Raw genomic sequence first — 23,604 nt, forward strand, 5'->3', positions numbered from 1 at the left:
ACTGTGAAATGTCAAAAGGTTTTCCTTTGGAATCAGGAATATATAAAGATGTATGAAACACTGCTTCTGCTTAGTTTTGTACTGGAGATTCTAGTACTATAAAGTAAAACAGAGAAAGAAGAGAGGGAGAAGCAGAGGGAGGGAGAAAGTCATAAGCAGAAAGAAGACAAAAAGTCATTATTTTTAGCCATTACAATTCTGTCTGAAGAAAATCCGGCAGATGAATTGTTAGAATTAATGAACTTACATGTAATGAGGTTGCTGGATATGTTATCAATACATATAAATTTAATTATTTTATATCTACTAGTAGTAAATATAAAAATTAAAAAGTGCCATTGCAGAGTCCAGAAATAAAGTCACACTTATATAGTCAATTAATCTATAACAAAGGAGGCAAGAATATATCATGGGGAAAAGACAGTCTCTTCAATAAATAGTGCTGGGAAAACTGGACAGCTACATGCAAAAGAATGGAACTGGACCACTTTCTTACATCATACACAAAAACAAACTCAAAATGGATCAAAAACCTAAATATGAGACCTGCAGGGCGCCTGGGTGGCTCAGTCGTTGAGCGTCTGCCTTCGGCTCAGGTCATGATCCCAGGGTCCTGGGATCGAGCCCCACATTGGGCTCCCTGCTCAGCAGGAAGCCTGCTTCTCCCTCTCCCACTCCCCCTGCTTGTGTTCCCTCTCTCGCTGTGTCTCTCTGTCAAATAAATAAATAAAATCTTAAAAAAAAAATAAATATGAGACCTGAAACCATGAAACGCACAGAAGAAAACAGGCAGTAATCTCTTTGACATTGGCCTTAGCAACATTTTTCTAGAGATGTCTCCTCAGGCAAGGGAAGCAAAAGCAAAAATAAATTATTAGGGCTGCCCCGAAATAAAAAGCTTTTGCACAGTGAAGGAAACCATCAACAGAACGAAAAGGCAGTCTAGTGAATGGGAGAAGGTATTCGCAAATGATATATACATAAGGGGTTAGTATTCAAAAGCTATAAAGAACTTAATACAACTCAACATCAAAAAAACAATCTGATTAAAAGAATGGGCAGAAGACATGAGTAGACATTTTCCCAAAGAAGACATGCAGATGGCCAACAGATACATGAGAAGATGCTCAACATCACTAAATGCAAATCAAAACCACAATATCACCTTGCCCGTGTCAGAATGGCTAAAATAAAAAAAAAGAAGACAAGAAATAACAAGTATTGGTGAAGATGTAGAGAAAAAGGCACCCTTGTGCACTGTTAGTGGGAATGTAAATTGGTACAATCACTGTGGAAAAATAGATGGAAGTTCCTCAAAAAATTAAAAATAGAAATACCACATGATCCAGTAATTCCATTACTATTTACCCAAAGAAAATGAAAACACTAATTTGAAAAGATATTTGCATTTCTATGTTTATTGTAGCATTATTTCCAATAGTCAAGATATGGAAACAGCCTAAGTGTCCACTGATAGATGAATGGATAAAGAAGTTGTGATATATAAATATATATTAATATAATATATTTTATTTATTATCATTAAAATATTACATATAAAATGTTATTTATTATATATTAATAAATTGTAATAAAATGCAATATGTTAAAAATATATAACATAACATAATATTAATAATTATATAATTACATAAAAATATGTAATATAAATAAAAACAAAAATTAATAAAAATATAAATATGCGATAAATACTATATAATAACTAATAATATAGACTAAAACAATAAATATTAATAAAAATAATATTAATAAATTATAATATAATGTATAATATGATATATAATATATATGATATATATAGTATTATATAGCTGAATAATATTCCAGCCATGAAAAAGAACAAGAACTTGCCATTTGCAACAACATGGATGGACCTGGAGGGTATTGTGCTAAGTGAAATAAATCAAAGAAAGTCAAATATCAGATGATTTCACTTATATGTGGAATCTAAAAAACAAAACAGATGAACAAACAAACAAAAAAACAGGCCTAGACCAGTAAATACAAAAAACAAACTGATGGTTGCCAGAGGGGAGATGGTCGGGGGATGGGTGAAAAGAATGAAGGGGAATGGGAGATACAGGTTTCCAGTTATGAAATGAATAAGTCATGGGGATAAAAGGTACAGCACAGGGAATATAGTCAATGGTATTGTAATAACGTTGCGTGGGACAGATGGTAGCTACACTTGTGGTGAGTATAGCATAATGTATAGAGTTGTTGAATCACTGTGTTGTACATTTGAAACTCATGTAACAGATGTCAACTATACTTCAATTTTAAAAAAGTTAAAAAAATGCCATTGCAAAAACCTAAAAATATAAAATATGTATGGATAAATCAATCAAAAAGTGTATAAGCACTTTATGGAGAAAATGACAAACTTCAAGAATCAAATCATTAAGATAAATAGATGTATCATTAGACAAACAGTTGATAGTTCCTTAGGGGACCCTGAAAGAGAGTAGTTCAATTATAGATATAACTATGGAGCAAATAAGGCATCGAACATCAGCAGGAAAAGGATTAATAAATGGTGCTGGGATACTTGTATAGCTATATAGAAGAAAATACAACTGGTGTCCCTTCCTCACACCTTATAGTACAAACATCAGAAGGATTAAAATCCAGAAGGATTAAAGGTACATACGTGAAAGGAAAAACTATATAACTTTAGAAAGATAATAGGGGAGAATATTTTCAGAACCTAATTGAAGGAAGGAAAGATCTTTATTAAGACACAAAAAGCACTAAATTTGACTTCACTAGAATTGATGTCCATGAAAAGACACCATTAAGAGAAGAAAGACAATCAGGAGAGAAAAAGAGAGACAGAATATTTGCTTTACATATAACTAAAAGATTAGAATCCAGATTACTTAAAGGACTTTTATATCAATAGGAAAAAGACAACCCAATAGAAAACTGGGAAAAAGATTTGAAGTCACTTCATAAAAGAGAAAATCCAAATGGCTAATGGAAAGATGAAAAGGGTGTCAATGATCTATAATCATACCATATATTCTTGACCAGTTTCAAAAGTAGAAATTCTTGTAATGCCAAGTGTTGGTGAGGATATGAGGTAATAGGATCTCTCGCCCTGCTGGTGTGAATGCAAATTGAGAATGCAAATCAGGAAAACTTTGAAGAATGGTTTCTCATTATATAGAAAAGTTGGTGATGGGCACAGCTCACATGTCCTGGGGCTTGGACCCTGGAGATGCCCCTGCACGTGTCCACATGGGTATGTGCATCAAAAAGCTCCTATAGCATTATTGCTACCAGCCTGGCCATGCAAGCAACCCAAATGTACTTCAGTCATATTGTAGACACACATATTGCAATATTTCTTGCTGTGGGATGTGCAGCCATGCAATGAATGATTCGTAGCTACACAAACAACAGAGATGAATCTCCAAAAATAGGACTGAGTAAAAGAAGCAAGACACAGAATAATACATACAGTACTGTTCGATGATAGAAAGTTAAAAAACTAGCAAAAGTAACCTATCTTGTTTAGGGCTGCCTATAAATGTGGTAAAATGGAATGAAAAGTAAGGAACTGATGGTTGCCAAAATTAGGATAATGGTCTCTCCAAAAAGGGGGCAAGGAGTTTGGGGTTTGGAATCACAAAGGGAGGTGTGAGAAGCTATTGGGAGGGTGGCAATGATCTCTTTCTTACTTTGGGTTGCGATTTCATAGATGTTTGAGTCTTTATTATTCTCCAAATACATATGTATTTTTATGCATTCTTATGTATGTATGACATATCATAATAAAAAAGCAAAGAAATAAGACCTGATCCCATCCTTATGGAGCTAACAGTGGAGGAGAAAGACTTTTAAATAGATAATTTCAATGAAATGTGAGAAATGCTTTTAAAATAATAACAACTCACATTTATGCACCATTTACTATGCACCAGGTACTGTTTTAAATGTCTTGTGTATTATCTCATTTAATTATTTAAAGACATCTAGGAGGTAGGCACTATTGGCACTATTTTAAGTACCGGTGCAGAAAAGGAGGCTCGGAAAGTTTATCTGGAGAGTAAGCAGTGGAGCTGGGACTTGAACCCAGGCCTGAACACCTGATTACTACATTGCATTGTCTCTTCATTTCTGCCTCAAAACCCCAGAGGATGGTCAGAAAAGGCTGCACATTTGACCTGAGTTTTAAATGCTCACTAGGGAAGGCTTTCTAAAGGGGAAGGAACAATTTCCTGTCATGAGAGAGGCTGGCACGTGCAGGGAATTGTGGGGAGGCCCATTTGGCAGAAGCATAGGATGGATAAAAGAAGTGAAGCAAAACTACACCTGGGATTGTTTTTATTTCTGGGAAGTGTGGGAGGGGGCTGCGCTGGTGCGACATGAGGAGGGCTGGTTGGGAGGCCGTTGGGATGAGAGATGTAGGAAATGGTGAAGGCCCAAATGAAGGCAGGAGAGACAGAGAGGGAACGATGGACACATATCCCCCCCCTCTCCCTTACCAGTCCTGGGTTGGGAAGTCCTCTGGGGGATCACCCAGGGTGATCATGTGTGTCCATTAGTGGCTTAGGTAGAGGCCTCTCCGCCGAAAGACTGGCCTCTTGCATGTGTTAACTCATAACTTCCCCCCAATAAATGAATGAATAGCAGCAATCAATACATACGCTATTAAATACATAGGTAATACTCATCTTTCGTGAATTGGAGTGGATGCTTCAACTGTTATAACACTACTTTGCTTGTCCCGCTGTGCCATTCTTATTTTTCAGGCTAGGAAGACGGCTCGTCTTGTGGTCCACAAGCGCTGGCATATTTTTCTTTGGCATAGCAGCGGCTTTCTCATCTGATTATTACAGCTTCATGATCGCACGCTTTCTTCTAGCCATGGTGAGTTGTGTGTGTGCTTTTTAAAAAAAAAAACCTCATTGATTCTCCTGCAGTGTTTTCATATCGAGCCTAACTGTCTTAGTTTGGGTCATTTCGAATGCGGGGAGAGAGGGCAAGGACTCATCTTTGTTCGTGCCCCTGAGAAGTCTTTCTGTGGAAAAGCAGTGCCCTGTGTTTACAATGAAACTCATTAACATGCAAAATGGTTGCTTACTAGGCAGAGACTTTTTGTTTGACTCCATGCTTGGCACGTGGTCCACATTCCACAATTACTAAGGCATTATTTCATTTCTGAGCAATTCTAGCGGCCGAGTCAGGCCCTGTATGCATGAGCCGTAGGTGTGTTGTTAAGAAAGTCGTTTGTATACAGTGCAGTCGGAATGAAAACAAGAAAGCACTGGGCTTTTCTGTTGCGAGGAACAAGGAAATAGAGGGAAAAGGGCATGAGTTTGAATACCAGCCTTGTCATATTTTGGCTTTTTCACTGTGTGGCCTTGGGCAAACACGGTGTTCTCTTCAAGCCTTAGTTTCTAAGCTGTAAACTGTAGAAAATACTACTTGCTTCACTGGGTTGTTATCAGGAGCCAGTGAGATTAAAGTTAACATGCACAGTAGGGCACCTGACATGACATAGGCCGTCCTTCCGGTGGGGACTATCATTGTAAGTGGACCAGCCAGTGACGAAGTGTCCCCACACTTGGGGACAGGGTCCAAGCTGCCAAATGACAGCAGCAGTGCATCCTGTTGGAGGTCACCGGTCAAGGATAGTGGAGTGAAGTTTCTATCTGTGGGAGGAACTTGTGACCTTGCTAAACTCAGGGACGGTTATGCATCCCCATTCACCAGGACGTACGTATGAGCCAAGATTCTGGGGAGACGCCAAGGACTGCAATCTCAGGAGAGGTCCCAGCCCTCACAGAGCAGTCTGGTGTGTTCAGTTTTGGAGTCCTCACTGATGGCTGGACAGGGTTCCTAGGAAGCCACACGGATGGCCAGGGATAGGGACATTGCATAAAAAGAAAAAAATTGGGGAGAATTGGAGGTGTAGCCCCTTTAAAAAAAGTAATTATATATATTTAGGAAGGTAAAGAGTTTTTAATACAAAAGATAACAAGCAGCAGTCTGTGTCCACTGAAGACAGAATGAGAGGAAATGGCTCTGTGACTGCAGAATGAGATTTGATGAGCCCTTGGTGGGAATGATGGTTCAGTGGTGGCACAGGGATGGGGAGAGTGTGAAGGTCCTCTTTTGGAAGGCTTAAGAGGATGCATTCTGAAAATATCTGTTTCAGTCTTGCAAATACCATGTGTTTATTTCCAGAACTGAGAAAATGAGACAGCCACTCATTGAATACATTTGTAAATGTGGCCTTAATTTTCTGTCTTTGATTTTCATGAGAAATGTAGTTAGGGTTGAATTCTGAGTAGGGAAGATGCAGGCAGACTCATTTACTCAACACATTTATTAGAATCTGCCCACAGAGTGTAATGCTAAGTAAACCAGACCAGACTGTTTCAATAACCCTACAGTGTAGTGAGAAGGCAAGACACTGATGGGCCCTTTTGGAAAATACAATGTTGACAATGGAGGCGTGACAGTGGCGGGGAGGGGATCTTAAGTTGGGAGAGTGGAGAGTCTGGAGAATTAGGGGCTTTTTAGTGAGGAATGGGTAAGAGAAGAATGTTCCAGGTAGGGACAGCAAGTAAGAAGGCCCTAAGATGAGAAGGAATTGAAGGTCTGGATGTCTGGAGAATAGAGAGGAGGTAAAACACCTTGATGAGGCTGAAGGGATGGGGATGATTAGCCAGGCCTTGGAGGATGATCAAGAGTTTGCTTTATTTCCTAGAGGCAATGGGAATGTCCTGAAGGGGTTCAGGCAGGGGCGAAGTGGATGTTCTGGCTGCTATGTGGGGGTGGGGTCAGGGGAGATGTGAAGAACAGTGTTCTCAGTGGAGGTGACAGGTGTGAATGAATCCAAGGAGCGTTTTGGAATTACAGAGTTGTGGACGGCTTGACTGAACCTGGTGACAGAAGTAACCAATAGGAAGTGGGAGTGAGCTCAGGATTACTATGGGAAAAAAAAAAAAAAACCTGCCAGGGACTGATGTTACCGCTTAACGTAATGGGGGAAATCTGTAGTATTTGGCGGTCCTCACCATCTTTGTTTGTGTACTGTAACAACAGCAAACATTACCAAACAACTAGATTCTTGGGTGTGGGAGTCCTCATTAGCAGGGTTCATTATCTGAGTCTTGCAATTATAAGGTTGTATGGAGAAGTGAAAGCTGTTGTCACAAAAATATTAAACTGAACATTAATGCAGTAGAGGCCCCACCACCCACATCCCTGTTTACTACTCGTGTCATGCTCTCTGTCACAGGAAATCGCTTGTAGGTTAGCCTCTTCATGACTCTCCGATGCAAGGAGAAATTGCAGGTCTTACAAAAGATGTTTGATTACAAAAAGTCTTTGAGAGCAATGGGGAAACTAAATCATCCTACCCAAATCCCTGGGCCAGTTGGGATGTGGTAGAGCTAGACCAGCTAACTTTTGAAGAAATGAACATCCACAAGGATAATGACATGATGAGCCTTCAAAAGAATATGATTTGAATATCAAAGGATTAAGAGAGGCCTTTGGCTCTTGAATAATTTTGCAAAAATTAACTTTATGATTTGTGTTACAGAAGTCAAATGTGAAATACTCTTGTAGGAAAAATTCTAATCCTTTCATCATCCCCCCGCCACAAAAAAATCCATCATTTGATTCATTCTTTGTTTATTCCAAGAATGATCACATATCACTATTATAGTCTACATTTTGTTAAAGATAAGCTTATTTTCAAAATAAAGTTACTTTCCCCAATTTTTAAAATTGTGGTAAAATACACATAACATAAAATTTACCATCTTAACCATTTTTAAGTATACATTTCAGTGATATTAAGTACATTCATACTGTTGTGCAACCATAGTCACTATCCATCTCCAGAACTCTTTTAATTTTGCAAAACTGAAACTCTATACCCATTAAACACTCTCATTTCCTCCTCTCCCCAGCCCCTAGCAACCATATTCTACATTCTATCTCTATGATTTCCACTACACTATGTAACTCATATAAGTGGAATCATACAGTATTTTATCTTTTTGTGATTGGCTTATTTCACTTAGTATAATGTCCTTAAAGTTCATGCATGTTGTAGCATGTGTCAGAATTTCCTTCCTTTTTAAGGCTGAATAATAGTCCATTATCTGGATAGACCACATTTTGCTTGTCTATCCATCTGTCTGTGGATGCTTGCGTTGCTTCTACATTTTAGCCATTGTGAATAATGCTGTTACAAACATGGGTGTACAAGAATTTCTTTGAGGGCTCGTTTTCAATTATTTTGAGTATATATCCAAAGTGGGACTGCTGAATCTTATGGTAATTCTATTTTTAGTTTTTTGGGGGAATCCCCGTGCTGTTTCCCATAACAGCTGTATCATTTTATATTCCCACCAATAGTGCACAAGAGTTCCAGTTTCTCCATATCCTTGTCAACACTTGTTATTTTCTATTGTTGTTTTTTTTTTTAATAGTGGCCATCCTAATGGCTATGAGGTGGTATCTCAACATGGTTTTGATTTGCATTTCCCTAATGGTTAGTGATGTTGAGCATCTTTTCGTGTGCTTATTGGCCATTCGTATATCTTTTTGGAAAAATCCAAATTCTTTGCTCATTTTGAATTGGATTGTTTGCTTTGTTGTTGAGTTTCAGGAGTGTTCTATATATGCTGGATATTAATTTCTTATCAGATATATGATTTGTAAATATGTCATTCCACAAGTTGCCTTTTCACTCTGTTGGTAGTCTCCTTTGATGCACAGAAGTTTCTAATTTCCATGAAGCCCAGTTTGTTTATTTTCTCTTTTGTTGCTTGTTAAAATAAAGTTTCAATCAATCTTTTTCTTCACATTAGATATCATTATTTTTTGCCCCCATTTAACAATTTAGGATTTAATAATAAGGACCTCTTATCTATAGAGTAATTGGTATGCATGTTTACAGTTACATTAACTGAGAAAGAAAGGCACACTACAGAGGAATCCTTACCTGAAGCAAAAGGCAGCGCCTAACGTATATCATACATGTCCTCTCATCTATATCATATATAGCCTCTCGAGTCTAGCCGTTCAGGGCGGCGAGGGTGGGGGAAGGATGAAAAGAACCATTTAAAGAAGAAGGATGGATTGGATTAAATGCCATTTTCGAAATGTGGTAAGGGTTTCAGAAAACAATTTTTGTCATTTTCTTTCTTGCCTATGTGTGATATGCAGAGAGATCAGACCCCTGAGCAGTTGTAAATGTGACCTTAAATCTGGACCACCCTCCCTGCTTTGTTTTTCAGTCTGGAAGTGGCTATCTCGTGGTGGTGTTTGTCTATGTGACGGAATTTATTGGCATGAAGTCTCGGACGTGGGCATGCATCCAGATGCATTCCTTTTTTGCCATTGGAACAATGGTGGTGGCTTTGACAGGCTACTTTGTCAGGACCTGGTGGACCTATCAGATAGTCCTCTCCACAGTGACTGTCCCCGTTGTCGCGTGCTGTTGGATACTCCCAGAGACACCTTTTTGGCTTCTCTCAGAGGGAAGATATGAAGAAGCACAAAGAGTAGTTGATACAATGGCCAAGTGGAATAGGGCAAGCTCTTGTAAACTGTCAGAACTTTTGTCACTAGATCTAAATGGTCCTGTTGGTAATGCACCCTTTGAAGTTAAGAAGCACAACCTATTAGATCTGTTTTATGACTGGAATGTTGGAACAAGGACATTTATTGTTTGGCTGATTTGGTTCACTGGGTGTTTGGGATTCTACTTCTTCTCCTTGAATTCTGTTAATTTAGGAGGCAATGAATATTTAAACCTCTTCCTCATGGGTAAGTAGTTAAATTATATTTAAGCGTAGCAATGAGGTGATGTTTCCACCATGTTTTTCTTGTGTTTTTATTGTCTTTTCTCTACCAGGAACAATACTGCCAACTATATTATTACAGTCTCTTTTAGTGTTATTATGCTGGAACACAGGTATATATTTTCTTTTAAAACAATGCCAACAGTCAGAAGAATTTAGTTCCTCCTTCCTTTTCTGCCTCTGCTCCTTGCTTGCTTCCTTCCTGTAAGCCCACCCCCATCTCAGAACTCTCTTTGAGAGGTGATGTCTATAATATCTGGCTTGTACTCTTTTAGATCTCTTTCTATGCATTTTCATACATTTGTGCAGAGAAAGAGATCATTCTCTTTGTAGGTAACTATTGTTCTTTGTAAGTGGCTTTCCTTTTAAAATTTAATACGTCTTGGAGATCTTCTGGTATCTTTCTACCTTCAAAAGCCCCTAATTTAGAAATTGCAGTCAGTAAGATCACTTAAATCCATGCAACTATAATTTCATTGTTGTGCTTCTTTCATTTTAGTGGCAGGTTAAAATGGCCCCAGATACTGACGTCTTGAGGCGTGACTCCGACGGCCAACCAAATTCACACCAAACATGAGAGAAATATTAGAAATCGATATCTGTCCATCTAGTCTTAACTCCTGGTCATTTTCACAAAGGCTGACTGCATTTGCTATTATCCTCAGAAAAATCTTGCTCTTACATTTTTACACGTAGATAGCATCCCTTCTCATTAAAGTGCTCTGATGGCACATCTGTTTTTATTATAGCTCAGCAGGAATTACCAGAGAAGTCATTTTAAGAAAAAATAAAACACCGTTATTCTCTTTTTGGGCAAACCAACAAGTTTGCAGAGTCCATCTTGGCTTCAAACCCATTCTAGATGTCAGTTTGAGAAATGATGTGGTGTTCCTACAACAGAGCAGGAGGTGACGGGAGGACCGAGTGGGGTGGGGTGTGACGTGGGGAAGCTTTGGGAAGTTGGAGTCTTAGATCTTTATGACATAGTTTCTTTGTTTTAATGAAGATATAAATTCTCAAGAAACTGGGACATCTCATAAATATAAAAATGTGTCTAAGATAAATATACATGGTTTTCTATTCCCTACTGTCTCGGATTTTTCATGTTATTCCCCTTCCCAGAAGTCCTCTTGCTGACAGGCGCTTCCAGTCAACATTTCTATGCTGTGACATTTTGGAACGAGTTTTTCTCTCCTGAGACGGGTTGGGGCTGGTGGGGATTTCAGCCCAGGTTTTGTGCCACTTTCAAGTGATAAATGCTTCAGCAGCTTCAAGACATACCCTTGGGGTTATGTGGGGATAGGAGGGGAACTGGGTCTGGGTGATTGGAGATTCTATATTATAGAGCGAAGAAAGTAATGGCAGACTGTCCGAATCCAAAGAGGTGTGGGCCTCATTGCTTGCACCATTTCTATCCCAGACACAGTCACACCAAAAATTAGATGGGGTATCAGTATCCTGAAGCGACAACTCAAGAAAAACCAGTGTAGGATACTTTAAATGTCTCTACAGCCATTTCACAGTGGTTGCCCTGCTTGGCTAGACCCCAGGAAGTTGGTTGGTGGCCCAGCACCCAGTCCTGAGGCACGGAGGGAGGCAGTGGGGGAGGGAGGCTTCAAGAAAGGAGTTGTGCCTCCTGAAGACCTTGCTTCCAGTCCCTGAGGTGTTCCTTACTCATTCGGCTCAAAACATTTACTCTCCATTGTAAAGTGGGGACATGAAGCCAGGCTTACTCCCATGCGATTCTTTTGAGGGTCATGACCCTGGGCCTTGAAAAGTGCTTGATAAACTCTTAAAAATAAAAAAAAATAAAATAAAAAAAAGAGTAGAGTAAGAGATATATACCCTGATCTGGCCCGAAAGCATGGACCTTACCACTGCAGGGTCCGTGCAAGGGAGCATTTCCTTCAGAGCTGACTATTTTCCATGTCGATGAAAGGGAGCAAGACCAGCTCTCAAAGGCAGCTTGGAATGTTCTTTTTTGCCTTTGCCTGAGCCACTTTTTTTTTTTTTTTTTGAGCAGCAGCTGTGTACATTTCTGATGTACTCCTGAGAATGTTAACCGGGAGTATAGGTGTCTACCCCTATGATGTGTTCAGCAGCTGTGGGAGACAGAGAGGCGGACCAGTCTCTCCAGGTGCTTGCAGCATTCTGCAGCTGGATGGGCAAGGGCAGTTCTCTCCTGAGCAGTGGGGGCGGGGCGCACCCTGAGATTTAGGCAAGCTGCAGATGGGGGGAGAACTCCAGACTGAATTACATGGAAGATCTGGCCTGGTAGACCATGGCAGTTTCCTAAAGGAGATGGTTGGGGTTGCTCAGTTTGGCCAAAAGATCTTCTTGCTTGCTTCCTGTTTCATTCTGGCTGGTAGACATAGAGCTTTTTGGCTCTGGATCTCACTTTGGTTTTTCAAGAGAAGGGCTTTTAAGTCAGTTATGGACTTGGAGATCCAGCTCTTTACTTTTGTGGTGGGGCAGGAAAAAGAGGCCCGAGGCAGTTTCTGTTCTGTAGGGGATTCATCTTAGATTTTTAGATGTTTACTTTTAGATTTAAAAATCCATCACGCATTATCATTAGTTTGTGTACTTAGCCGACAGTGAATTTTCTACTTCAGTTCCTAACTTTGAAGTTACTGATGTAGAATTTTCTCTCGTTCTGCCAAGTGCGAGAAACCAAAGATCAGAAATTATCAATGTCGTCTATGAATTTACTCATGTATTCATCCAATAGGCCTGTCTTCTGGGCCCCATGTTGTATACTGGGGAGCTCACAGCCTAGTGGGTGGCAAGATCCCCGGGACAGGTGATAAGTGCCAGGTGGATTGAGGGAGCACTAGTGCACTTAACAGGACATGTCCTCTTCACCCCAGGGAGTTTATTTATTTATTTATTTATTTATTAAGATTTTATTTATTTATTTGACAGAGAGAGCAGGAACACAAGCAGGGGGAGTGGGAGAGGGAGAAGCAGGCTTCCCGCTGAGCAGGGAGCCTGATGTGGGGCTCGAACCCAGGACGCTGGGACCATGACCTGAGCTGAAGGCAGACGCTTAACGACTGAGCCACCCAGTCGCCCCCCTCTTCACTCCAGGGAGTTTAAAAGGGGTCGGGCTTGTAAGGCAGGTGTTGTGTAGCTCTTAGGGGCTCCTGGAAGTGGGAAGAGGGCTGATCATTCCTTTCGGGTGGTGGGTTAGAAGGCGAGGTCCCCTTGTGCGGTTGGCTGCCATGGCTTATAGAGAGCCCTTTTGCTCAATGACAGGTGCAGTGGAAATTCCTGCCTACGTCTTCATGTGCTGGGGGATGGACAGTATAGGGAGAAGAAACATTCTGGCCTTCTCCCTTATCTCAGGAGCACTGCTCTGTGGTGTGGTTATGGTGATCCCCAAGGTGAGTTATTTTTATGTTTTACTGAAGGCATGGTTAGTTAGTTATACTATGACAATAAGGATGAAGATCAATTCAGACATATGGACAGAGTATATACATAATATTTTAAAATATTTTTTTAAAAACTGTTCTTTCCCTGTGATGTAAGTAATACATGTTCATTATAAAAAAAATTAAGGAAAAAAGTGTTTTCTTTTTTTAAAAAGCCCATAATCCCACTTCCCAGGGATGACCAATGTTGTATTTTGTAAACACAATGGTCCTGAATGAGGAAAGTTGATCGTGTTTTCCAGTGATTATTATTATCTTAAACATTCGTTCATTCAGCAAATATGTATCCAGCATCTGTGATGTGCCAGGTGTTGTCCTAAGTGCTGAAGACACACAGTGAATCAAGTTTCTATAAGTATGAAGAAAAACAAAACAGGATGAGGGATGGAGAATGTGTGTGTGTGTGTGTGTGTGTGTGTGTGTGTGTGTAACACATGTGTTTATTTTATCCAGGGTGATGATCGAGGATGGTGTGCCTCTCAGAGAAGGTGACAGTTGATTAGAAACCTGAAGGAGGGAGGAAGCCAATAGAGACATCTGAAGGATACAATGAGTTTTATATTCAGGACTGTTTCCATTTAAATAGTCTTGTTTTTCGTTGCAGTGGATTAGTTGTTTCCAATTTTGAGTATGCCTAAATCCCTCAAGGAGCTTGTTCTTAAAAATGTAGTTTCCTACTGAGAAATACTGCCATAAACTACTGAACCCACTTTCCCATTCCTATATTTTCCTATATTCCTATGTAACTCTTGCATCCAGAAGTGCGCCTCCTCTTTCTCCCCCCAAAATGTTATCAGAACCTGTGTTTTCATTCTTGATTTGGAAAATATGGTCACTCTAACAATACTTTAAAATACTTTCTATAATTTTCTCTAGGATTATATAATTATTCAGTAATAGTATCTCACCATTTAGAGCAAGGCATGTTAAGTTTTGCATATTGTTTGAAATTTACTTTAACCAGTGACTTCTTTTTATAGTAATACTTCACTTAATTCTCAAGGTTGGCAAATCATATGTTTTATGTAACTGAGATTTCCAGCTGATTGATGCACAACTAATATGAATGCAGTAAAACTACTCAGGGCCAGGGGGTTTGCTGCCAATTTGAGGGAACTTCATCCATACCTCTTTTTGTTTGTTTTTAAAGTGGTTTACAGGTATACTAGTTGAGTTGATGGCAGCTGTCTCTGAAGCTAGCTGGTGAATATTTAGGGGAACCCCAGAACCTTTGAGTTCGATAGTGGTTAAGCCCCTGTGATAATGGGGAAAACAGGAGAGTAGCTGATGGGGATTTCTAGAAACACGGCACTAACTCTTAACCACAAATTTCTTCCTTCTAATGAAGTTTCTCCCCAAATGGCAGAGTCAACACCCTTCAGTGTTTTTCAAGTTACATTAATTCATTCAACAAACACTGTCTACAACAGATACTGTCAACAGATTCATCCAACAAACACGCAGGAATCAGGATGACAAGGTGACATTGGTTGCTTTATTAGAGACATCATCGAGTCCCAGGGACTTCACATAATAGATATTTATTTCTTGCTCATAGAAAGTTTGATGTGGGTGTACCTGGTTGGCAGTGGTGGGAGTGGTGAGGGGGTGTTTGGCTCCACGGAGTCATTCAGGGGTTCAGGTTGACAAAGGGGCTGCCATCCTCAACACACGAACTGCAGTGTCCCCTGGGTCTCCACATCCAGCGGGCAGACAGGAGAGGAGAGGAAAGATGGAATGCGGGAGGCCTATGTGAGCCACAGCTGGACGTGGGCACATCAGGGACAGCAGAAACTGAGTTGGAGTTGTGGAGAAGTATCCCTGTTGAGGTGCATTGACCAAAAAAAAAAAAAAATCTGTTTTAATAGCTCAGTTATCACTTTCCAATTATTTTCTGAAAATAATTTATAAGCTAGAGGATTACTGTCACAAAGGGCCCAATTTGTTTTTATGGCTCTTTGATTCATTCTGCTTGGATCAATTCCAGAAGGAGTGGGTCGATTACTACTGGAACCGGCACCATCTGGGCGTGTCTCACTTCATAGCCGTCTCTGCAAATGGCTTTTCTAATTGGGTCATTTGACATCTCCAAGGCTGGAGGGGAGGCACAATTAAACTTTTCTCTAAATTTCAGGGAGATGAAAAGCTTTTACAGACTATGAGTAGAGATTACAAAATAAATTCAAACAGAGATAAAACTTTTCATTGTTCTGAACAATATTGGATAATTAGAAAGTTTTAAATAATAATTAAGATTTTATATTTTCTTTTAAAAATATTACTCATGATGGTCTATTTTGCTAACATATGGTTTTTCAGGATTACTTTGTTTGGACTGTGGTGGTGACTATGGCTGGAAAATTTGCCATAGGGGCATCGTTTGGCCTCATTTACCTTTATACGGCAGAGCTGTATCCAACCATGGTAAGGTAAGACTTACTTATTTTTCTTTTGTTTTCTTGTTATGTTTTGCTTACACGTCGTTTCATTATATTTGACCTTTGAGTAGAAATGCTTTCTTTCTGTAGCAGTTGCTGGAGCTCTGAGATATGGGAAAGTCACACGATGATGCTAATTCTGAATCTGAGGCTTTGTCTACACCCCATTAGCAAGGATATTAAAGAAATTATTGTGAAATCACACTCTATAATCTCAAGTACAATTGACTTACACTGACTCTCCGTATGACTCAAGGCTAATTTTCTTAGGATGTGTCTCTTAATGTTCTGATGTCCATTGTCTTAATTTTTAGGGCTTCCATGACAAAACACCAGAGGTTGGGTGGCTGAAACAGCAGAAATCTATTTTCTCACATATCTGGAGGCTAGAGGTCCAAGATCAAGGTGTTTGGCTGATTTGGTTTCTCCTGTGTGGGGCCTCTCTCCTTGGCTTAAAAAGAGATACTTATTCACATTAAAAGCACATTCTTTCCTTCTTACTAGACATTCCATAAGGCTACCTTATATAGCTTTTAAAGAAAAGCACATTAAGATACTGCTTGTCTTTAAAAAGTTGAAATAGAATGTTCCATAGATATAAATCTTTTGTTCTTCCCCATTCCCGTCCATTCCCTACCGCAAACAACTTCCTGCTCTAGAAGACCAATGTTGTTCTCAACGTTAGCCTGAATGAACAGACTAAGGGCCTCGTCTGCAGAGCAGAGGAAGAATGGTTTATTTTTATTTTTATTTTTTTGGTCTTGAAGTGTCTTGAACGATCTGTATGCTTGTATATACCACTGTTTCACAGAATGTGGATGTAAATCACAAGTGATTCTCGAAACTTTAGTGTAAAATTATTTTCCAGTATATTAGGCCGAGCTTCAGTTTTATTATGTTTCTTCTCCGCTGGGAGTGTGGGCGGGGCTGCAGGCGGCCCCTCCCTCTGCGCACCTGGGCTCTGCTCGGCTTGTGATCCGGCTGCAGTCTTTTTTTCTTTTTCTTGTCCTTCTGGCTGCCGTGTTAATGCTCCTCCTGTTTGCAGGTCGCTGGCCGTGGGAAGCGGCAGCATGGTGAGCCGTGTGGGAAGCATCGTGGCCCCGTTCTGGGTTTCTCTCTCCAGCGCTTGGACCTTCCTACCACAGGTGTGAATCAGAGAACTGAGACAGCAGAGAGGCAGAGCAGCTAACTGCCTTCTGTCTTTGTACTTCTTGGAAGCCAGTTTATAATTCACTTATGGAGGTTTATGGGAACTTTATTACCAGCTCCGCGGTCGGTAAGGAGGGCGGTGGTTGCTGTTTTGTGTTGGGCGATTGCCTTTGGCCTCCGGTGAGCCGTTAAGTGCAATTGTGTCTGCTGTGGGAGGACCTCTGGCCACCCAGCTCCTGAAGCTGCGGAGGGAGAGCTCAGGTCTCCGTGGCCTCCCAGGCAGCTGGCCCATCCCGCCGTCGGCTCTGGGTTCCCACCGCGTGCCTGCCGGTCAAGGTGAATTCTGGAGGCTGCCTGCTGCTTGGAGGATGGAGAGGTTTAGGGGTCTGGTCTCCAGCTTACCTGAAACTTGCAGGCACTTCATGGGGGAGGCTTCTGGTCAGGAGGAAGGTGGGAGACAGGCAGGGGTGGGGGCTTAGGGAAGCGGGCAAGGGTTGGGGGTGCTGGGAGACTTAGGGGAAAGCCCTGGATCTCCGGCCCTCTCCCGCTTCCTCCACGTGCCCTCTCCTGGACTTCTTTGCCATGCTGTCTCTAGGCTGTCCTCTTTTGTCTTCAGTGCTCCTCATTCTTTTTCTGGTTTTCCCTTAACTAGACTCATTCTCTGAGAGCCATCCCGGCAGTCCTCCCCAGTCCCTGCATGGATAACCTCTTTTCCTTTCTGACTTCCGTTCCACGCTGCAAACCCATCCTTCCCCTGGTCTCATGGATACTTTCCTGGAGTATCTCACGACAGAGTCAGGTTTTCCCAGATAGGACTGGTCTGTGCCTTAACGCCCTTGTCCTCTGCCCCCCACTTTGGAATAGAAGTTAGCGGCCTCCAGCATGACACTTGAGCATCTGCGTTTTATTTGACCTGTTCTTCTATCCCCCCATCCTCCCCATCCATGACATCAAACCCTCACCTTCCTTCTCAAAACTGCCCCAGCTTGCTTGCTTCCAGTTCAATGGCCCCCACCTTCTGCCTCCCAGATCCTCTCCCTGCGCTTCCCCCCACCCCATCAGAAGCCTTTGCCACACCACAGCTCTGGCCCGACTGCCACGTCACCTTCAGGGTAGAAGAAAATCCGAGCTCTGCTGGATATTGAAGTCCTTTCCAGATGGAACCCCTGCAGATCGCCCGTCTTCTTTCCTTTCCTCACCCACTTCCTTCTCCGCTGCACCGCCCTCCTCCTGTGCCTCATCCCCTCTGCAGAGAAGCCTTCTCCCAACTGCCCTTGCTAAACTTGCACGTATCTTGAAGACACAGAGCAAACCCCACTTCTCTGAGAAAGACACCCGGATCGCACGCCCCCACGTCTCCCTTCCACACGATCTGTGTAGCATTTCTCGTCTGCTGCTTTCCCAGCCCACGTGGAGCCACAGTCCGGCCTTATGGTCTGCACACGTGTCTTTGTCCCCCTAGTTAAGCTGTTGGACTCTGGCAGGACAGGGCACTTGGGATCCCGACTGCATCCGGCAAAGCATTTCCCTCTCTCTGTGTGCCGCTCATGTTATCACTTAATTGGTATTTTAAATCAAATAGACTGGCTTTTTAAAATTAGCTTTGTCTTCAGCAATACCATCAGCGAAATCATGGCTGTTATGCTAGTCGTATGTTTTTCTAAAGTAAAGTAACGAGACCTCACCATAGAACAAAGCGTGTGGTGCTCTCTAAAAATCACCTTGCACACACAGGTGGTGTGCACCTACTCTTTGGGAATCATTGGCTTAGCCTGGATCTCTCTCACGTCCCAGTAACAGGCACTCGGTCAAGTTTGCTTAATTGCGGTGCTGGGATGCCAGCCCCTCTCAGGGGCTGACTCTGAGGTTGAGACATGATACGGCTGTCCGGCCTGCACAGGGAAGAGTCCACCATCCTTTTTAGGGCATGGGCTTTTCTAGAAGCATCTTCTTTGTGCTCTTCATTAAGTAAATAGGAGATAAAAGTGGAAAAGGCATTTTTGAAACCAATAAGCTGAAACACACAGAAGAAGATAGATAAATCTATAAAAGCAAACTGCTATAAAAATACTAAAACAAAATAAAGATTTTGAAAAAAAAAAAAGACATCCATAATAGTCAATTAGGGGCTATGGAGTCAAAAGGGACTTTAAGTTTTATTTAACAGGTACTTAAATAGCACTTGTTATGCTAAACTACAAAAACTGGTCTTCATAGAATGCAGATTCATTTTACAGATGAGGAGACTGATGTGTAGAAAGTAATTAGTAGCCCAAGGTCACAGCGGGGACAGAACTTGGATTCAAACCCAAATACCATGCCTTTCACACAGGTTAAACAAACAGTACAAAAGGGAATGCAGAGAAATAAGGTCCTCCACCCTGACCCTGAGTGCCCCAGTCCCCTTTCCCCAAGACAACCTCTGTCAGCAGAGTCTTGTGTTATTTGCAGAGATACTCTGTGAATATCCTTCCTCTGGATGCAACAGATGTTGCTTGTTGTTTTTAATGAGTAAGAAAATAAATTATAAAATTTCTCATTAAGCTTATTTATGGGTGTCAAACTTACTAGGGAGCCAATATTTTCATTTGGAGGAATGGAAATGCTGATCTAGGAGATAAGTTTGTGTTTTTTTTTCTTTCAAAAAGAAGCACGTGAAAATCACTCATTCTGATGCTTTTATTATCGACCATTGTTTTAGTAATCTAAAAAACAAGCGGACACTAATGCCTATCAGTTTTGTATTCTTCAATGAGTTTGGCAAAGACTTACTGAGTGTTGTTTTTGAACTAACTCCTTGTTAGGTGCTATGGAGCAGGGATGAAAGAAACAGCCTCTGTCTTGAGAAACGTCCGTCCAGTGTGGTGGGGAAGGCGGAAGAGCAAACCATCCCAAGCCCCAGAGATGAGGGCTGTACATGGGGAATGTTAGGGTTCTGGGTTATAGGAGAGGGCTACCAACCCATGCTAGGGCCAGAGGGGAGGCTTCCTGGAGGAGGGGACCTTCAATCTATGTCTGGAAGGGCCAGTAAGAGTCGGCCAGAGGAGAAAGAGAGAAGGGAATTCAAGGCAGGGGGAACAGGAAGGCAAAGGCTTACAGGGAAAAAGGAACAGGGCCAGTTTGGGTTTGGGGTCCAGCTCATTGCTAACACCAGGGTGGGTTATGGAAGTCAGGAATCATCTAGAAAAACAGGCAGGGATGTCAAAGGAGGTCAGAAGGGAAACGCCTCCGTGCTAAGGGTGACTTAGAGACAACAGGGTGGAAAAGTCGCATCCACAGGACCTGGTGACCAGCTGGGTGTGCTGCAGGTAGGGAGTGGGGGCGGGGTGCCAGAGCCATTCAGAAGGAGGGACAGGTTGACCTGGGGAAGGACAGTGCACTGGGATTGTGTGTGGTGAGTGGGAGGCCCCTGCCGCTCGGCCAACAGAGGCGTCTGGGAGGCAGCTGCCTCTCCGGGTCTGGAGCTCAGGGCACAGGAGTGCGTGTGGGAGTGGGTTTATGAAGCGGTGAGGGGGGGTGAGCAGGCTCAAGGGCAGAGGAACAATGGCATTTTAGGTGTGATGGAAGGAGGGCCCAGGTGCTGCAGCCAGGGAGGTGGGGATGTGACCAGGACCCCGCAGCAGGAGAGGAGGAGAGGACGGCGGGAGAGGACGGCAGCTAAGAAGGAATAGGCCAGGAAAGGGTGTGTTGGGTTTGGCAGCTAGGAGTCTGTGGCCTGGGAAGAGCAGCTTCTGTGGACGGCAGGAGAGGGCCTGCGGACGGGCCAGCAACTTGGGCGGTGTGGGCCGAGGCTGGGGGCCTCTCTGGCTTCTTTGAATGATAGGGTCACATTTATCAACTTACCATGTGGACAGGTACTGTTTTAAGTGCCTTAGATGGGTCATTTAATTTAATTCGTTCAACCATCCTTTGAGGCAGGTACTACTCTTATTTCCATTTTACAGATGAGAAAACTGAGGAGCAGGAAGTTTAAGTAACCGGTAGCAGGTAGCAGGAACAAGTTCCCAGGTGGAGTGGGCACGGAGATTATAAGAACTGTTATTTTTGCTGAAGGAAAGTAACTGGTAGAAAGGAAAAGGTCAAAAACATGTGAGGAGGAGGGAGGGCTGTTGATAGAGGAACACTTCCCCCCTCCAAACATCCCCCCCCCCCCACCGCCAGCCCTTGGAGGTGAGAAGCAGTGGGGTCTGGAGAGGGTGAAGGGGGAGCGAGAGGTGGGGAATGAGGGGTAGGGGCTTGTGAGGATGCTTGAGGGGGTGGAGGGAGCTGGTTGGGTGGCAGGAGACCAGGTCTTATGCTGAGAGAGAGGAGGGAGGTGGAGGGTGATGGGTTTGTGTCCTGCCTATCCTTCTCACTGCCAAGCCAAAAAGAAAAATCCAGTCCTGGTTTGGTCCTTCCAGTGATTCTAGTTCTGGTTTAGACTTATTCAGTGGGTAGACCTGCTATGTCTGGAAGCACCAGAAGAGGCCTTTAAGCGTCCTTTGGAATGTTGCTTTAAATTCTGTGACTGCTTCTAAGCTTGCTCAAGTATTTCTAAAAGTTAGGGTCATCAGCGTTCGGCAAAACAAAATAAAAACCCGTCTTCCCAGGTCCCGTGTGTTACTGGGGCCTTGCATCAGGCCACCGAGGCACTGTGTGCTGCGGGTTTCTCCTTCTCCGAGGTTGTAAAAGCACCAAGTGTGCAGGAAAACCGTGCCTTATTTTATTTTTATGGGCTCTTCCCAGGCAGTAATTTTGGCTGGAGGCGTTTAAATTATGTAAGGATGGAACTCACTTTTATAGACTGTGTAGAGATTTAGTTCTAGAATCCACCCAGGATCTTCATAAGGATCAACTGAGAATAGATATGCAGACTTTAATTCTTTTTTTTTTTTTAAAGGTTTTATTTATTTATTTGACAGGGAGAGACACAGCGAGAGAGGGAACACAAGCAGGGGGAGTGGGAGAGGGAGAAGCAGGCTTCCCGCGGAGCAGGGAGCCCGATGTGGGTCGGGATCCCAGAACCCTGGGATCATGACCTGAGCTGGAGGCAGACGCTTAACGACTGAGCCACCCAGGTGCCCCTGCAGACTTTAATTCTTAATGCGAATTGCTGTTTTTTAAATTGAGGTAAAATTGGGATAATGTGATTTGCATTTTTAAAGGCAAACACGTTGGTGCTAATCTAAAAGGTTGCCTTTTTGGTGTGAAAATTTGGAAAGTAAAGAAATACTGAATTTTTTAGGAAATCACATGGACCCTTACCCCCCAAAGTAGCAGTTAGTTTCCATTTGCCTTTGTTTGATTCTCCCTAAATTCTGTAGGTTTTGGTTCATTGAAACATTCGTTTGTGCATTCATTCATTCATTTATTCATTCATTCATTCATCTGTGTCATCTGTTGATATTGATCGTGTACCGATCTGGGGGGCAGGGACAGGTTTGACTAAGATAGTCTCTGACCATGAAGTCCCAACCCCAAGTTTCAATTGCTGGGTTTCTCTGGGGTCTGGGAAGATGGGACAGGGACTTTTTTCTCTGCGCCGTTCCTAGGATGGTGCCTGCAAGAGCACTGATCTAGACACCAACTGGGATTTACTGAGTAGGTCTCCATGGTGGTCAATGAATGGATTAACGAAGGGCAATCCTGCGGGACCGCATAAGTAACCCAAGGTTTCCCCGGGGAGTAAAAATGACAACTGTTGCATCCAATTTAATGTTATTGCCCTCTGAAAAAGTTCAGGAATTATTATTCTCTGAAGGATACATTTCTTTCTTGATATGTCACTTATTATTGTTCTTTTAATTCCTTCTAGCTGCTGGTTGGGATTTTGGCCTTCATAAGTGGAGTGCTATCGCTAATGCTTCCAGAAACCATGGGGATGCCTCTGGCAACGACTTGGGAGGAGGCTGCCAAACAGGATACAGAAAAAGAGAGTTCAGGCAAATTATTTCCCACAACCAAAAATACTGTGTTGGAAAAAATGGAAGTCATTGACTCCGGGGTTTCTGGTCTTGGTGAATAAATGTGCTGTGTTTACTTTAATGACTTGGTATTAGAGGAATATTATTCTCATCTCCTGAATGTCATTTGTATGTCTTTTAAAATTTTTTTTGTAAGGAAATCTTAAAACAATTGTTTTGTAAAAGTAAAAGAAATAAAACCAAGATGAGAATTCTCATTTTTTTACACTGCTTTATTACTGCCATAAAATATTTCTCCCTATTTGTTCTTAAATGTTATTGATTCTCAACCGTCCCCCTGCCTCCAGCCATGCAGGCCCGAGAAAGTATCACACCCTCCCATCAGGACCAGGGTCCCCCTGCCCCCTGGGGACTGGGAAGAGAGGGCATGGGAGCTTTCAGCAAAGCCCCTTGAAGATTCTATTTCTGATATTCCTTCTCCTCTTATGAGAATCATAGCTCTAAATTCAAATTTTATTCAGAAATGCCCGGTCGGCGCACCTGGGTGGTGCAGTCGGTTAAGCGTCTGACTCTTGGTTTCAGCTCAGGTCGTGATCTCAGGGTTGTAGGATCAAGCCCCACTTTGGGCTCCACGCTCAGTGGGGAGTCTGCTTGAGATTCTCTCTCTCTCTCTCATTTAAATAAATCTTAAAAAAATGCCCTGTCAAAAAATGTTTGTCTTCATAATTTAACCATAAAAATAATAGCTACAGAAAAAGGTCTCTTGCTTCCCTGCGCCCTGAGGCAAGAGGGCTTGAATGAGCATACAAACGTGTTTTGTGTC

The 23,604-nt window shown here is 42.2% G+C and overlaps 1 protein-coding gene across 4 annotated transcripts in view; it reads left to right on the forward strand.

The window, feature by feature from the left end:
• Positions 1–23,038, forward strand: part of SLC22A16 (solute carrier family 22 member 16) — a 41,119-nt gene extending 18,081 nt beyond the window's left edge. Inside the window, exons 3-9 of one of the 4 annotated variants that reach the window (XR_013441162.1) lie at positions 4,779–4,896; positions 9,291–9,822; positions 11,878–11,994; positions 13,113–13,240; positions 13,745–14,771; positions 15,611–15,715; positions 16,775–16,795. Coding sequence is in view for 3 of the 4 variants with exons in the window: in XM_078054874.1 (XP_077911000.1) it covers positions 4,779–4,896; positions 9,291–9,822; positions 11,878–11,994; positions 13,113–13,240; positions 15,611–15,720; positions 16,775–16,874; positions 22,673–22,882 (1,315 nt within the window). In the remaining variant the exon portion in view is untranslated. Of the gene's footprint in view, positions 1–4,778; positions 4,897–9,290; positions 9,823–11,877; positions 11,995–13,112; positions 13,241–13,744; positions 14,772–15,610; positions 15,721–16,774; positions 16,875–22,672 lie in introns of those variants that run through there. The other 3 variants (XM_078054874.1, XM_078054875.1, XM_036075344.2) reach the window with 3 other exon arrangements.
• Positions 23,039–23,604: the final 566 nt, after the last annotated feature.

This window comes from Halichoerus grypus, chromosome 9, assembly GCF_964656455.1.
Source record: "Halichoerus grypus chromosome 9, mHalGry1.hap1.1, whole genome shotgun sequence".
NCBI lineage: Eukaryota > Metazoa > Chordata > Mammalia > Carnivora > Phocidae > Halichoerus > Halichoerus grypus.